The 18,299-nt window shown below is 39.6% G+C and overlaps 1 protein-coding gene across 2 annotated transcripts in view; it reads right to left on the minus strand.

Moving 5' to 3' along the window:
- Nucleotides 1–18,299, minus strand: part of LRRC6 (leucine rich repeat containing 6) — a 62,204-nt gene that overhangs the window by 22,100 nt on the left and 21,805 nt on the right. Inside the window, exons 3-7 of one of the 2 annotated variants that reach the window (XM_030553846.1) lie at nucleotides 15,933–16,010; nucleotides 9,564–9,736; nucleotides 8,144–8,379; nucleotides 4,521–4,712; nucleotides 1,874–1,951 (exon numbers count right to left, since the gene is read on the minus strand). In XM_030553846.1, the coding sequence (XP_030409706.1) occupies nucleotides 1,874–1,951; nucleotides 4,521–4,712; nucleotides 8,144–8,379; nucleotides 9,564–9,736; nucleotides 15,933–16,010 (757 nt within the window). The remainder of the gene's footprint in view (nucleotides 1–1,873; nucleotides 1,952–4,520; nucleotides 4,713–8,143; nucleotides 8,380–9,563; nucleotides 9,737–15,932; nucleotides 16,011–18,299) is intronic. The other variant, XM_030553845.1, reaches the window with a different exon arrangement.

The following is an 18,299-nucleotide window of genomic DNA, read 5'->3' on the forward strand; positions in this document are numbered from 1 at the left end:
CCACAGTGGCATGCATAGTGGCAGCAGAGGCATGGCTTAGGGTGCTGAGCACAAACCCACGTGAAACTGTTGGGTACATACATGGCACAACTAAGCTGTGCCTCTGCTGCTACTAGCCATGATACTGCAGCTAGGCTTCTATTTAGACTCATGCTAGCTCGGATACACTGGGTTTCAGATAATTGATGGGGAAAATTCAGCTCTTAGAAGTTTTAATAAATGGGTCTCTCAACTATAAAATGTATGTGCCAGTAATATTTGTTACTTGTTAGTCCTCTCTATTTCAGTACAGTCAGACTGAGGCGACTTTATGCAGCAGCCATGCAGAAGCCATGGTGGGGAGGGAAAGTGCATTCCAAGTGCCTTGCTGTAAATGTATCTTCTATGTTCTCTTTTGGGTACCATTCACTACCAGGGGTGCAATGAGTACCGGAACTGTCACAGGCCCTGGTGTATACCATGCAATATGGGGGTGGAAGCTCTTTGTGTGCTTTCCACGCACCTGTACAACTGCCTATCATAATATGGCCCTATACACGTAAATCCACTGACTAAATTCCAATGCAGAAGACCTGTATGAATAGTACATCTCTAGTAACTATCAACAGTGCAAAACTCTGGGGCAGCATTATTTCTAAAGGAATAATGCTGGAGCTTTATTCTAAATGTCTGTACCTCTCAGAACCATAATTCAGTACTGTCAACACAAAATTTTAAGCTGTTATACACTTGTCTTTGCACAGAAAATTACTCTTTTTTTGTATTGCTGTCAACACATTTTTATAACAAAGTGGAGACATCAATACAAGGGTGAGCTTCTGATATACTCGGAATAAACACCAATACTTCTGCCACTGCTATTCATTCCATTCATACCACTGAAAATTAAAATGCCAGTTTCCAAATCCCTTAAATGTGCATAGTTTTAGATTGTCCTTCCAAAGATGTAACAACATTCTCTCCATACTAATCATCAAAAGCTATGTTAGCTTTGCTTTTTGCAGCTGACTTGGTCTTAGGAAAAGACACAAACTATCATTTCACCCCCAACATGGGAAAAACTTGTCTAGGGGTCAGGAAATATCCTGAGGTTCCCTTCACGGGGCGTCTTCATTCCCTCCAGAGAAGAGGAGAAAGAGATGCTTGCTATCTTATGGGAGCTCCTGGGGACAAAGGCAATCTGTAGGGAACCTCTGTGCTGCCACTCTATTTCCTACCCCTCTCCCAACGAAAAGCAGCAGAGCTCCAATGGAACCATGCTGCTGTTGGCTCCCCACCTAGCTGATATTTCTGGAAACATCTTCCAGAAAAGTTTCAGTATCACATAATAACTATGTCAGCAATAAAATGTAGGTGAGTTTTCCCCCAGCTCCACTCTCTCCTCTGCTACTGAACCTGATTCTAATAGAGGGGCTTCCATTGGCCAGATCTGACAGGTTTCCATCCCACCTACAAGTGGAGGCAATGATTTAGTCTAGAAACACTACTCTGATATATTTTTTCTACATTTAAAATGCCTGTTCATACAATTATGGTCAAACATAATTAACCCGTTTCCATAATTAGCAAAATCCCTACACCTTAGAAGGGAAAACAGTAAAATACCTGATATCTTTATAGATAAATAGTTCTTTTAATGTTATAGAGCAAGTGGCTAAATATTTTTGAACTGATTGATAATTCATTAGTTCCCTAATTTCAGGATATTGCTATTATTAACCTTGCGTCCTCAACAGAACTAAAATATTGCACTGGGTTATAGTATTTGTTAGACCTGTTACATTATCACATACCTTCAGCTACACAATCAACCCTATTATAAAAAGCAAAATACTAGTTCACTCATTTAAAGTTATTATTTTTCCTCACATACTTTGGCTCATTCATATTCAGAACTTTTCCGTCTGTGGTGATCAAAGTCCTAGGTGGCTTCTCTTTCATTTTTTGTCCTCTTTAATTAAAAAAAGAGAGAAAGAAAAGGAAACAAAGGTTTATTATTACATTATTATCCTTTTGTGAAGCAGCAAAGAAAGAATGAAGAGAAACATGGCAGCAAGTTCAATGTGATCTAGTTTTTTATTTTAAAATGACAAGCTCCTCTAGTAATAATACAGGTTATACAATGTGTCTTTTGCACTAGAAAAGTTATTTTAACCTGCCAGTAAAGGTGAGCAAATAATTTTCAGCAAACATGTTCTTTATTCATTGAGCTTAACTTCTTTTTCTTTTCTTATCTGTGAGCAGATTGCAATTTCCTCAGATTTGTCTGATATGTACATTTATTTTTCCCAAAAATGTAGTTAATGGATTGATCTCAAATGTTTGAAATGTAAGGTGTGCTGCTAGTTATGATTTTTCACATAAATCATGCAGTCTCATTACTATCATCTGCAGGCATTTCTGATTCAAATAGTAGTGCATGTGAATTTAAAATTGGTTTCTCCAAATACTTATGCATGAACCTTTGAAATATGCTTCCTGGGAACATTTTGTGCTAGTCATACTTGATTACTCAAATGTTTGCAGGAAGTAAACATAAAAAGGGAATGAGTATGACCAAAGTGAATCCATGTAAATATTTGAACAATTATCTGGTAGTGGTGTTTGTGTGGGGGTTTGAGGATTTTTTGGCACATCTTTACTGTTTTCCTTTTCCTTCAAAGTTATCATAAGACATATCTATGATAAAATCAGGGTTTCCTACAACTTTCCCTTCCCAATCCCACCTATCACTAGTGAAATTGTACCTAGCCTTTCGATTAGTGCAATGAACAAGCAATCCCTTCAGTGCTTTTGACCAAACCAATTCATCCTAAAAGAGTCTAGATCTCCATCATTAGTATTTTGCTTGATAATTTAAGATGCCTACATATTTAATGGATATTTTTGTTGCTTTTAGCTAGAAATCTTAGTGATATGACAGGGAAGAATTTGATTCTCGCTCATGGAAAAAATCTAACTAGATTTTCCTTAAAAGTATCATGCTGCAAATATCACATTCTTTCTTGGTCCACAACTTGTCGATATTCACCTAGTTGACGTGATTTACATATAAAATGTAATGAATTAGTAAAACTTCAAAAGAAAATAGGAAGTTGGTTAAATTGCTTCAAGATACCTTGAAATCACATCCCCCAATACTCTCTGGCTACGAGAATCTCCCCTCATAGTGTATATATGAGTGACTCTAGCCACTAGTGAAATGAAACATGACATTAGTTTAGGACAGGACGGTTCATCATCTCATTGAAATTCCATGAGAAATTAAGAAAAGCAGAATATAATTATTCAAACTGGAATTTGGACTAGACACTGGAGTTAATACTCAAAAATGCCACTGGATTTTTAATGAGAAGTGGTCAGAACTTATTACTTCTCATCCAAAAGATAGCACTTAAAGCACCAGAAGAGTGCTTCTAACAGTATCCTGGGGCATTGATTTAATATTGGCAAAGTAGGAAAAGTATTACCTAATGAACTGCAACACCACTTTCTACAGAATCTAAATTTTCTTTGGAGATCTCCCTAGTACTGACTAAACCCAATCATCTTTAGTGTTTCAGATGTGACAGCATCATAACCCAATGTAGCGTAGTTTCAAGTCTTAAATAAGTGATTATGATATCTTTCAATGAATATTAGTGTAAATACTGTAGGTGACATTTTCAAAAGTGGATGCCTAACGTTAGATTCCTAAATCCATATACAGGCATCTAAATAAGTGGCCCGATTTTCAGAACAGCTGAGCACCCACAAGCCCCATGGAAATCATAGGGAGCTAAAAGGGCTCAGCTCATTTGAGAAGCAGGTTACTTTTGTTCAGGTACCTAAATATAAATTTAGGACCCTAACTTTAGGCACCCACTATCTTTGAAAATGTCAGCCTACAGCTATAAAAAAAAATCTAGTAAAATATCCATGCATTGGTTTCAGTTTATGTGGAGTTCCAGTGGCATCCTAAAAAAAAACAAACAAAAACTTGGATGACTTTTCAGAGATCGTGCATTAAGATTGTTCTCCTGACCCAAAGAGCACATACAACATGCAAGATCTTGTTACTCGAGAACCAATTTTCATGGTGAGACGTGCATGGAATTTTGTAAGTCATATGGAAAAGGTGCATGAAGTACTGCTTCTGCAAAAATTCTTTAGAATGCTATTGCATGCTCTCATAGTAAATGCTTTTAATAGCAGAAGTAAGCACTCAAGTGCAATGAAGATACTATTTAGATGACCGAACACTGAACTTTTTAAAAACATAAACTGGGACTGAATATAGAAACAACCAATTAAAATAAAAAAAAACTGTTTGGAGAAAAACAGTATCAGGTATCATGAATAATACAAAGAAACAAAAGTGAACAATGCACAGAGTAGACAGCATTTCATTTTGGCACAAGTGGGAATTAAGCACCCAACTCTCACTGGACTTTCAGTAGGATTTGGGTGACTGCCTGGACTTTATGCCTTTGAAAATCTACCCCTTAACCAATTTAGGGCTTATGTAAAAACCAAGATACCTTATATTTTCTTTAACTCTCCTTTTTTCTTCAAGATGTCTGTGAGCTTCTAATCTATACTCTGGAGTATAAGGTGTGGGTTCCTCCCAAAAAGCTCTGTCCTCTTCATCATCTTTATCAATTTCCCATTCTTGGTATTCCTTTTCTGTTTCCTTCTGCTGGTGGTTTTCTTTGTCTTCTAGGGGATCTGGGCTAGAAAAAGAGTACACAGAACGGTATTCCTTGAAATGTGGAAAGAGTAGCAGTGCATGGTAATGGATCCTGCAGCAATTTTGTCCTCACACCAATTTATATAGTAGTATAATTAATTATCATAGAATCATAGAATATCAGGGTTGGAAGGGAACTCAGGAGGCCATCTAGTCCAACCCCCTGCTCAAAGAAGGACCAGCACCAACTAAATCATCCCAGCAGGGCTTTGTCAAGCTTGGCCCTAAAAACCACCACCTCCCTAGGTAACCCATTCCAGTGCTTCATCACCCTCCTAGTGAAAAAAGTTTTTCCTAATATCCAACCTAAACCTCCCCCACTACAACTTGAGACCATTACTCCTTGTTCTGTTACCTGCTACCACTGAGAACAGTCTAGATCCATCCTCTTTGGAACCCCCTTTCAGGTAGATGAAAGCAGCTATCAAATCCCCTCCTCATACTTCTCTTCTGCAGACTAAATAATCCCAGTTCCCTCAGCCTCTCCTCATAAGTCATGTGCTCCAGCCCCCTAATCATTTTTGTTGTCCTCCGCTGGACTCTTTCCAATTTTTCCACATCCTTCTTGCAGTGTGGGGCCCAAAACTGGACACAGTGCTACAAATGAGGCCTCACCAATACCAAATAGAGGAGAATGATCACATCCATCAATCTGCTGGCAATGTTCCTACTTATACAGCCCAAAATGCCGTTAGCCTTCTTGGCAACAAGGGCACACCGTTGACTCATATCCAGCTTCTCGTCCACTGTAACCCCTGGGTCCTTCTCTGCAGAACTGCTGCCTAGCCACTCGGTCCCTAGTCTGTAGCAGTGAATAGGATTCTTCCGTCCTTGTCCTTGTTGAACCTCATCAGAATTCTTTTGGTCCAAACCTCTAATTTGTCTGTATCCTATTCCTACCCTCCAGCGTATCTACCACTCCTCCCAGTTTAGAGTCATCTGCAAACTTGCTGAGGGTGCAATCCATACCATCCTCCAGATCATTAATGAAGATATTGAACAAAACCGGCCCCAGGACCGACCCTTGGGGCACTCCGCTTGATACCAGCTGCCAACTAGACATGGAGCCGTTGATCACTACCCATTGAGCCCAATGATCTAGCCAGCTTTCTATCTACCTTATAGTCCATTCATCCAGCCCATACTTCTTTTACTTGCTGGCAAGAATACTGTGGGAGACGGTATCAAAAGCTTTGCTCAAGTCAAGGAGTAACACGTCCACTGCTTTCCCCTCATCCACAGAGCCAGTTACTCTACCAATACCAGAATATTCCATGAGACTCAGGGTAGCTTACCTAACTGTTCTGTTTTTCCCTTAATGTTTCATTTACATTTCTTGTTAATTTTCTTTGAAGTAGCTGGACTCAAATATGGCAATATATGGTTCCATCTTGTCATCTTGACTTTTGCCCATGACTACACAGCAAGTCTATGGCAGACCAAGGAATAAAACACAGCTTTCCTATCATGCAGTCCTGTGCTTAAACCATTAGTTCTTCAGATTTCCTTCAATTCTTCTGCGTGACAATTCTAACATATGCACAGATACCAATTAAGTCAAAGACAAACATCAGACAACTATAAGCACCCTATATTGTATTAGTAATTCATTGGATGGGTCTTGTTGACTGATTTCTTGGATAAGAATCAATGACTCACTAGCCTGAACCATATCAATTTTCTAACCATAATTACATCAGATAGCTACAAAGGTGACATTACAGCAAAGATATCCTTGAAGGAGCATAATTTTTCAGTACAAAAAAAAAGGCAGAAAACTTTAATAAAGTGCTAAAACAACAGAATAGCTCAAAAGAAAGAATGAAGAGAAGGAAATTTCCATTGGGAATGCAAATCTTCAGCTAGAATATGTCTCGTTTATCAAGAAAGAAGTGGTCACCCAGATTCCACATTGACCTTATAAAAATCTAGATAGCCTATTAATTACAGTTGTCTGAGGAGAGGGGTGAGAAGTATGTGTAAATATATGAAGAAAAGGTGTGTGTTAAATGTGACAGAAAGATAATGAGACACATGAGAAGACTCAGAACAATGTTAAGAAAATGAAGGGGGAGGGCGGAACTGTGAATAAAAACAATATGAAGAAATAGGGACATTATATGAGACAGGAAGTGTTCCTGGAGAGCAAATACTTGCAAAATGAAGCCATTACTGAATGGCAACTGTAGCCAAGCAATCTATTAAGGCTTCAGCAGTGATAATCTTCTCTAGAGCCTAAACCACTTTAACTTTCAGGACTTTTGGATGTATGAGAGGTGAACATTGAAGTTTTGACTGAATTAGCATTTATAAGCCCAAATTTCCATAATACTGTCTCCGTGGAACACAAGATACTACATTACTATCCATAGACAAGAATGGCAACTGGACTGCAAACATTCTTTTATAATGTTTCTCACTCTAAATAGGCTTTCCACCGTCTGGATCCATCTAATCTAAGAAAACTTCTTCCAAAGTGCAAATAATTTTAGAGCCACAAAGTAGACTGGGTTTAGGAAACAAAAACCTACAGGGTTTCCCAATCAAAAGATCCCCAAATCCTCTGTTCTGTTCTCTGATCAATTCTGCTCTCCTATTGTGGGGATCAGTGCATGAAGAGGGTAGACTATTAGAGGTGAGATCAGCAATGAAGATAAACATACACAATTTTAAAAGCAGAATGTAAAAAGTAATGTACCAAGCAGGGCAGGATTTCCACTTTGGGCACCCCTAGGTGCAGAGGCTCAGAGTCCCCCTGCCCCCGCAGTGGCTGGGAGATGCAGGGTGCCTCTGCCGCCCACGGCAGCTTGGAGCTCCCACACTGCTGCCTACAATGGCCAGGAGCTGTGGGGTACCCCAGCTGCCTGGAGCGGCTTGGAGCTCCTAATCACAGTGGGTGGGGAACCCCACCACTTTTAACTTTTAGGTGCCCCACTGCCAAGCACCCCTCCATCCACAGCTTCCCCACTGCCCAGCGCCCCCCACACAACTTTCCAGTGCCCCAGACCCTCCCGTGCCCAGCGTCCCAACACACACAGACCTCCCCCCACCCCCTACAAGCCCCCACTGCCCAAAGCCCCCCCCCAAATGCTCCCAGAGACTCATTCTCCCAAGCCCTGCCCCCTGGCTGCACTCACTGGCCCTGCTGGGAGGTGACTGTTCACCAGGCAAGAAGTGCTCCAACAGGACTACATGGGGCTGTCTCTCCCTCAGCTGGCCCTGCCCCCTGCTGGGACACAGGAGTGGCAAAATTTGAATTTTTAGGCACCCCTAGAATGCCAGCACGCCTAGGCATGTGCCTACTGTGCCTAATGGGAAATCTGGCCCTGGTACCAGGTAATTATTATTTCCTCAGGAAAAGCAATTCCTTATCAAAAACAGAAAAAAGAAGAGGACTGATATCAATTTACATACTTGATGTTGTTGACGTCTGTGTACCAACGTCTGTCAAATCCAGGTTTAGGTTTTATTTGTTTTTCTTTCTTCTTCTCCTGCTTTTCTTGGAATTTTTTTAGGGCCTCTTCTTTTTCTCTGGCCCTTTTGACAAGGTAAACCTGTTCCTGGTCTCGAATTTGCTTCTCTACTTGTCGATAGTTCTGCAATGCCTGAATCCTCTCAGAACGTTCTATTTCTTTACTATCCAAACACTTCTCAAAAGAGCAAAAAAAACCCCAAATAAAAAATACAAAATTGACAAAAACTGAAAACCTCACACACAAATCAATAAATCCATCAAGCACTGAGTTAATTTTGATTATATCAGCTTTAATATACAAATGGAGAATCTACAAGACTTCCAATAACTTCTTAGTATTATGTAAATTAGGCTACAGCTGAAACATTTAAGATTGTAAATAACGCATTGTTCAGGCTGTCAGAGTATCTTAAACTGGATCAATGCATGTAGCATATTATTGAAAATACTGTAAACACTTGTATATGTGCTGACTTTCTGACATTTTAGGAAGGATTAAAGGCTCCACTTATATATGATTCAGTTTAACTCCATATAGTAGAAGGGAATTGCCCCCAGAGAGATGCTGGTCTCTAGGGTGCCAGAAAAAGTGCTTAAGTTCTACAGTCAACAGAGTTTAAGCCTGGATGAGTTTCATCTTCAGCCATCTAGGGAGTTGGCTAGAAACATTACGAAGAACAAGCATCTGATTGCTGCAAGTCCTCTGGCACTGTATAATTCTGTGTATAAAATCCTGAGCTTATATGTGGATTGTAATGACTTTTCTCCCTGAAACTGTGGTTGTGGGTAAAGAGGTCTGCTTATATTTATGTCATCCTATCTGGGAGTCTATACTGTAATTCCTGCTGTTGCATAGAGTACCCATCTCATATGTGGTGTGATCCAATTTACATCAGTTATAATCCTTCTACTGACTTCAAAAGGGTTTTACAGAAGTTTTAACATTTTTGGTACTATCAATCCAGCACTTTCCTCATGCATGAAAATCAGCTACAAATATACTGTTCTTTTACACAAAAATTAGAACTCTTTGGTACATTTTCCCTCCTCGGAGTTAGAATTGTTTGCAAAGAAAAACCAAGACTTCATTCAAAGATCTCTGATAAAAATATAAAAGATAGCCAAAATATATTTTGGCTAAGCCATTATCATAACTGTGTTATTTATCAATATCAATTCTCCTTTATGGAAGAATTTAATTTCCTATGGACAACAAGTAGGGCATTCCTATCACAAGCAGAAATGTTGTTTTGTATTAGTGTGTTCAGTGAACAATTCTGACTCCAAGCATTAAGGAGGAATGTATCACTTTTAGATACTCGCTTGGATCCAAATCCATTAAAAAAACCCAAAACATACTTTTAATTGATGAAGAGTTGCCACCACAAACTGTCTGTAACCCTCAAACTCAGTGCATGGATTCCCCACCAGAAAGAGTTCTCTAAGATGTATGTTGTGTTTTAGGATTTCAATACTGGACAGTTCTCCAATGAAATTTGCTGTCAGGTCAAGTTTCTGCAGTTCTTCACATCCTGTATGGAAAAATATATTCTTATTCACCTTGCATATCTCTCTCACACACACACGCACACACACACATGCACTTGTTACCTCTATCTCATTTACACAAATCCACACACCGTATGTTGCTTCTCAGTACCAGATTTGAGAAAATAATTCATAACTAATAATTTTGATTTCTGTCTACATTTGTTTCTTTCATATTTCATTTAGTTTCTTTTTAAAACAAATGTTTTAAATGTGTGTGAAATGGCAGAAGTTTCAGTAAAAGTCACAATTCATGAAAAAAACTATAAAATGTACTGCTAGTTGGATTACTATTAACAGGGCCGGCTCCAGGTTTTTTGCCGTCCCAAGCAAAAAAAATAAATAAAAGCCAGAGTGCCGCTCCTTGAAAAGTGCCGCCCCAAGCACATGCTTGGAACACTGGTGCCTAGAGCTGGCCCTGACTATTAAATATTTTTTGTGGTACGTTTATTCAGGATCACATTTAGAGATGGGTTGCTTGAGACTGGTTACAAAAGTCACAAGACATTGGCTCTGGCTCCTTGATTGGATAAACCTGCTCAATGTGGTTACAAGAAGCCATTCTGACTCATTTTTTCAGAGGGAGAGGCTGAATTTTGTGTGCCCTAACTGAGGCAGTCAGAAAAAAGCTCCTACTGGCTGTGGCAGGGACCAGACCTATCAATATCCTTTGAAGCTCTGCATAGTTTCTAATTTGAGAATGAACTGTTTAGTACCAAAACAGACACTCACATACTTTCTTAGGAGGGCAGGGTCAATTACAAATTATATTACTGTAAAATGTTACTCTTAGCTGATACTACTCATGTCCAAGAACAATGAGTCATATATATACACTCTAAAAAGTTGGACATCTGTCACAGCTTATGAATTCATTAATTGTCATGCATATTTTAACCTATTGACGTTCACTGGTATTTTGCTTGAGTGAGCTGATGTGAAAGTGCAAATGTTGGTGAACAGTTGAGCAAACTTCATTGAGATTGAAAAAAATCTTCATTGTAAATTGAAACTCTGGACTGTATAACAAAAATTTCACAGAGAACACTACGGTGGCAAAGTGAACCAGAACAACATAATATCATACTCCTGGGGGAATTCTATGCCCCAAAATGCAAAATTCTGCATATTTTATTTCTCAAAATAATGCAGTAGATTCATAGATTCTAGGACTGGAATGGACCTCGAGAGGTCATCGAGTCCAGTCCCTTGCCCTCAGGGCAGGATCAAATACCGTCTGATAGACATTTATCTAACCTACTCTTAAATATTTCCAGAGATGGAGATTCCACAGCGTCCCTAGGCAATTTATTCCAGTGTTAAACCACCCTGACAGGACTTTTTCCTAATGCCCAACCTAAACCTCCCTTGCTGCATTTAAGCCTATTGATTCTTGTTCTATCCTTAGAGGCTAAGGTGAACAACTTTTCTCCCTCCTCCTGATGACACTCTTTTAGATACCTGAAAACTGCTATCATGTCCCCGCTCAGTCTTCTCTTTTCCAAACTTAAAAAAAACCCAATTCTTTCAGCCTTCCTTCACAGGTCATGTTCTCTAGACTTTTAATCATTGCTCTTCTCTGGACCCTCTTCAATTTCTCCACGTCTTTCTTGAAATGCGGTGCCCAGAACTGGACACAATACTCCAGTTGAGGCCTAACCAGAGCAGAGTAGAGCGGAAGGATGACTTCTCGTGTCTTGCTCAGAACACACTTGTTAATGCATCCCAGAATCACGTTTGCTTTTTTTGCAACAGCATCACACTGTTGACTCATATTTAGCTTGTGGTCCACTATAACCCCTAGATCCCTTTCTGTCGTACTCCGTCCTAGACAGTTTCTTCCCATTCTCTATGTGTGAAACTGATTTTTGTCTTCCTAAGTGGAGCACTTTGCATTTGTCTTTGTTAAACTTCATCCTGTTTACCTCAGACCATTTCTCCAATTTGTCCAGATAATTTTGAATTATGACCCTGTCCTCCAAGCAGCTGCAATCCCTCCCAGTTTGGTATCATCTGCAAACTTAATAAGCGTACTTTCCATGCCAATATCTAAGTCGTTGATGAAAATATTGAATAGAGCCGGTCCCAAAACATACCCTTGCGGAACCCCACTTGTTATACCTTTCCAACAGGATTGGGAACCATTAATAACTACCCTCTGAGTACGGTTATCCACCCAGTTATGCACCCACCTTTTAGTAGCCCCATCTAAATTGTATTTGCCTAGTTTATTGATAAGAATATCGTGTGAGACCATATCAAATGCCATACTAAAGTCTAGGTATACCACATCCACCGCTTCTCCCTTATCCACAAGACTCATTCTCCTATCAAAGAAAGCTATCAGTTTGGTTTGACATGACTTGTTCTTTACAAATCCATGCTGGCTATTCCCTATCACCTTACCACCTTCCAAGTGTTTGCAGATGATTTTTGCTTGCTCCATTATCTTCCCTGGCACAGAAGTTAAACTAACTGGTCTGTAGTTTCCTGGGTTGTTTTTATTTCCCTTTTTATAGATGGGCACTATATTTGCCCTTTTCCAGTCTTCTGGAATCTTTCTCCATCTCCCATGATTTTCCAAAGATAATAGCTAGAGGCTCAGATACCTCCTCTCAGCGCCAGCTCCAGGGGTTTTGCCACCCCAAGCAGCCAAAAAAAAAAAAAAAGCCGCAATCGCGATCTGCGGCAATTCAGCGGGAGGTCCTTCGCTCCGAGTGGGAGTGAGGGACCCTCTGCCGAATTGCTGCCGAATACCTGAAAGTGCCGCCCCGCTCCGGAGTGGCCGCTCCAAGAACCTGCTTGATAAGCTGGTGCCTGGAGCCAGCCCTGCCTTCTCTATTAGCTCCTTGAGTATTCTAGGATGCATTTCATCAGGCCCTGGTGACTTGCAGGCATCTAACTTTTCTAAGTCATTTTTAACTTGTTCTCTTTTTATTTATCTTCTAAACCTACCCCCTTCCCATTAGCATTCACTGTGTTAGGCATTCCTTCAGACTTCTCGATGAAGACCGAAACAAAGAAGTCATTAAGTTTCTCTGCCATTTCCAAGTTTCCTGTTACTGTTTCTCCCTTCTCAGTGAGCAGTGGGCCTACCCTGTCCTTGGTCTTCCTCTTGCTTCTAATGTTTTGATAAAAAGTCTTCTTGTTTCCCTTTATTCCCGTAGCTAGTTTGAGCTCATTTTGTGCCTTTGCCTTTCTAACCTTGCCCCTGCATTCCTGTGTTGTTTGCCTATATTTATCCTTTGTAATCTGTCCTAGTTTCCATTTTTTATATGACTTCTTTTTCTTTTTTAGATCATGCAAGATCTCGTGGTTAAGCCAAGGTAGTCTTTTGCCACATCTTTCCTACCCATCGGAATAGCTTGCTTTTGGGCCCTTAATAGTGTCCCTTTGAAAAACTGCCAACTCTCCTCAGTTGTTTTTCCCCTCAGTCTTGATTCCCATGGGATCTTACCTATCAACTCTCTGAGCTTACCAAAATCTGCCTTCCTGAAATCCATTGTCTATATTTTGCTGTACTCCCTTCTACCCTTCCTTAGAATTGCAAACTCTGTGATTTCAGTATAATCACACCAGTTTCACTTATTTTTGGTAATTTATTTAAATTGTCATAAAGAACAAAATCACAACTGTTCAGCATTTCTTAAACACATGAAAGTTAAGTTACAAATACTTGGTGACTAAGACCCTGCATTCCAGTTATAATCCTGGATTTTTATTTAAATTACATTACTTTTATTTTGATGTTTGGTGTTCTGTAAAGTAGAAAGTCACTTTAAATTGTTCAGACTTTCCCACAAGAAAGTCATGCAGTTTTGCTAATCAATATCCTGCATTTTTTTAAATGGATAAGTAAAATAGATCCTGAGCTGTAATCTAATCCCATTGTACCTTTCTGGCACAGGAAAAAAAAGCGAGAAAGCCCATAGACTTTCCTGAGGATTCTGTTACTGTCATTTACAAGAAGGCTCCTTTACACCACTCTAGCAAGGTAAAGGACCCTTAATTGACTAAGAATGGGAACAATCAACTAACAATGGCAATATAAGCAGCCTGCCTGTTTAGTTGTTAAGTTTCTGCTCTGCCTCAGGGACAGAGCCTGCTTCACACAACCCTATGCCTCCAAACCCAGGATGCAGCAACAGCGATGAGAGGGACAAAGTGAAGCTATGTCTACACTACCACAGTAAGTCGACCTATGCTACGCAACTCCAGCCACATGAATAACAAAGCAGGAGTCAATGTATCTTAGGTTGAGTTACCACGGGGGGCTCGATAGGAGAAAATGTTTTTATGTTCTTCTTGTTGGGGATTGACTGGAGAGTGATCTGCAGTCGATTTGGCGGGTCTTTACTAGACCCGCCAAATCGACCACTGGAGGATCAATCTCAGAGCGTTGGTCCCAGCTGTAGTGTAGACCTGCCCTGAGTCTCTCTCACTCATTCAAATGCAGACAGGCAGGAGCCCAGTCCCATCCCCTTAACATCTCTCCATGGATGCACACATGCACGCCCAGCCTCCCACCTTTCCTCCGTGGTAATTGGCTCTCTGCTGCTGGCTGCACCCAGCAGATGCACCTGGGCTGCCGCAGAAGGGCTATGGGTTCCCCACAGATTTCTTTGCTCCCCAATTTTTCTGCAGGGGAGTCAAAAAATCTACAGAAGTTATGAATTCTGCACCTCCCGCAGGGTGCAGAATTTCACCAGGAGTAAATAACAGTGGGAACTTCAAATCCCCAATGGACCATGAGGTTTCCTCCACCACTGTTCTTGCTGATTACAATAAATATGGATGAAGCTAAGTTATTTGAATTATATGTTTAATAAAAAGTTCCCAGACTCTCCTTTCACCATGATCATGCCAGGACAGAATCACAACTCTCACTGTAAGAGTAAAAATACAAGCTCAGTTACTATGCTCATCATTATAACCAAATCTAAAGAGGGCAACTAATATTTCCTTGTGAATCTGTTATTTGACAAGCATTTTGAGTGTGATGGAGCTGGAAGAGAATAAACAACTCAATAATGATTTATTAAGGGATTTAAATAGCCAAAAATTTTGCATACTTACAAAGGTTCTTATGGTTTGTAGGTAAATGACATATCACACTAATAAATATTACAACTCGACAGAGGACCTTGAAATAGAAATAAGTTTCTCAACAAACTGCTAAATATGTAATTTACTACCTATTTCTTCAATTTTTCCAGACATCTCTTTAACCTATTTGAGAAACTTTGTTTGTTTCCATTTGTTTAATCTGTTTCAGTTCATCGATTTTTTTCCTCAGAAGACAGAACCTGAAATCCGCACATCCCTTTGTCACTTTATCCTTTTCATAAAAGATGACCATGCTATACCAACTGGACTACTGGAAATCATACAGGGAGGAACTCAAGATAGAAGTGATTCTACTGATATGGGATGTATTTATAGGCAATTTTATGGCTTAGAATTTGATTTTGCTAGATGCGGAATATCATCAGTGCCCAATGAGGTTAATGGAGTAGAGACATGTGAACTGGGAAATGGCTATCCTTAAATTAGTAGAGGTGGGGATAAGACAGACAAAATGTTTATGTAAAAATGGGAGAGAATCTCCTGAAATGCTCCATAAACCACTCCACAGGGAAAAGGCCACCATATATGGTCGATAAGCATGGAAGTCCTACCTCTGTGAGACTTATTTGACCGCTGAAGTGAATAAGTCTTCTGAGACAATAAAGCCTTTTACAGCCTATGGAGGATTTTTAAAGGATTTAAAAAGCCACATTGCTCTAATTATTCTGTTTCAGTAATATATTTAGCTTTTTGGCAAGCACATACCAATATCATATGGGTGACCCAAGTTCAGGAATAGTTTTTGGATTTCCACTGTGCAGGATATTAAAGAATAAAGCTGTCACAATTGCCTATTTTGCAAAAAGGGGTGCAAAGAAGAATGAAATCTTTTAGTGAACCTCTGAAAAGACATGAACAGAAACTATTGTTTGCTATAGGTAAGTACCATATGTACTAGCTACTTGTAACAAAATGCACAAAAATACTCATCTCAGTAACTACAAAATACCTTAGTTGGTGGGTATATTTGATAATTTACATTCTCCTTTACTTTCATACTCCACACTTAAGCTTCAATATGAAAAGGGAAAAGATTGTATTAAAAAAACTTACCTTCCAAATTTTCAATTCTTTCAATGTTGTTCAAAGCTAAATTTAAATATTCAAGCTTCTTTAGTTTGCTTACATTTTCTGAAATAAACATACATATTTTATTTCAGTTCTATCCACAAGGACAGGCATAACATTTAAAACTCTGTTTTACTGTTTAATTTATTTCTGAAAGAAATTAAATTATGTGCAAAGTGGGAGATTCACAATGGCATAAATATAAAAAATATATCAAATATTAACATTTTAATGCACAGAAAGTAATTGCTTTGGACAGAAAACAAAACATTTATCCTGGAGAGTGTAATAAAAATCAAATAGCAAAGACAATGAACACAGACATCTATTCAGCTGTTTAATCATTTGAAGATTAAAGGCTTGGTCCAAAGGCCCACTGAAACAATGGAAAGATTTCCACTCACTTCAATAAACTATGGATCAGGCCCATACTGCCCAGTCCTGCTCTCTGAAATTAGTGGGAGTTTTGTCACTGACTTCAAAGGGCACAAGAGTGCCCCCCTTAATCTATATGTATACACTTTTCAGGCTGTTTCTTGTTTCTAGGTTTTTGAAAGATTAATATAACCCATAAGAATGCAGAAGTCGATATTATACCATACCTGGAGAATTAAGATTTTTGTAAATAATTCCTAGGCCTGCCCCTTAAGTAATGTAACCATGATTACCTTCCCATTTAGGTTTTGTTTATAAAACGGCATGACAACAGACTGCCAAGAAACTGGTCTGGGAAGCTGCCTTTTGCCATTTCTTTTGTGGCATCTCAACTTTCTGAACTGGCTACACTTTAAGCTTCCAAAGCTCTTTATTTAGATCTGTGATGCTATGGGCTATGGGTGAGGAAATTAGGACTCATGGAATGAGATTTTCTCTTGGGATGAAGTTCGTGTACATAACTAAACAGTAATGACCATTTACAGATATGCACAGACACCTATTGGCCATTTCATAGACTTTAAGGTCAGAAGGGACCATTATGATCATCTAGTCTGACCTCCTGCATAATGCAGGCCACAGAATCTCACCCATCCACTTCTATAACAAACCCCTAACCTATGTCCGAGTTATTGAAGTCCTCAAATCGTGGTTTGAAGACCTCAAGCTGCAGAGAATCCACCAGCAAGTGACCCAAGCCCCACGCTGCAGAGGAAAGCGAAAAACCTCCAAGGCCTCTGCCAGTCTGCCCTGGAGAAAAATTCCTTCCTGACCCCAAATATGGTGATCAGTTAAACCCTGAGCATGTGGGCAAGACTCACCAGCCAGCACCCAGGAAAGAATTCTCTATAGTAACTCAGATCCCAACCCATCTAACATCCCATCACAGACCACTGGGCATACTTACCTGCTGATAATCAAAGATCAGTTGCTAAATTAATTGTCAAAATTAGGCTATCCCATCATACCATCCCCTCTATAAACTTATCAAGCTTAGTCTTAAAGCCAGATATGTCTTTTGCCCCCACTACTCCCCTTGGAAGGCTGTTCCAAAACTTTACTCCTCTAATGGTTAGAAACCTTCGTCTAATTTCAAGTCTAAACTTCCTAGTGTCCAGTTTATATCCATTTGTTCTTGTGTCCACATTGGTACTAAGCTTAAATAATTCCTCTCCCTCTCTGATATTAATCCCTCTGATATATTTATAAAGAGCAATCATATCCCCCCTCAACCTTCTTTTGATTAGGCTAAACAAGCCAAGCTCTTTGAGTCTCCTTTCATAAGACAGGTTTCCCATTCCTCGGATCATCCTAGTAGCCCGTCTTTGAACCTGTTCCAGTTTGAATTCATCCTTCTTAAACATGGGAGACCAGAACTGCACACAGTATTCCAGATGAGGTCTCACTAGTGCCTTATATAATTGTACTAACACCTGCTTATCTTTGCTGGAAATACCTTGCCTGATGCATCCTAAAACTGCATTAGCTTTGTTAACGGCCATATCACATTGGCGGCTCACAGTCATCCTGTGATCAACCAATACTCCAAGGTCCTTCTCCTCCTCTGTTACTTCCAACTGACATGTCCCCAATTTATAACTAAAATTCTTGTTATTAATCCCTAAATGCATGACCTTGCACTTTTCACTATTAAATTTCATCCTATTACTATTATTCCAGTTTACAAGGTCATCCAGATCTTCCTGTATGATATCCCGGTCCTTCTCTGTGTTAGCAATACCGCCCAGCTTTGTGTCATCCGCAAACTTTATTAGCACATTCCCGCTTTTTGTGCCAAGATCAGTAATAAAAAGGTTAAATAAGATTGGTCCCAAAACTGATCCCTGAGGAACTCCACTAGTAACCTCCTTCCAGCCTGACAGTTTACCTTTCAGTACGACCCATTGTAGTCTCTCC

This window comes from Gopherus evgoodei, chromosome 2, assembly GCF_007399415.2.
Source record: "Gopherus evgoodei ecotype Sinaloan lineage chromosome 2, rGopEvg1_v1.p, whole genome shotgun sequence".
Lineage (NCBI taxonomy): Eukaryota > Metazoa > Chordata > Testudines > Testudinidae > Gopherus > Gopherus evgoodei.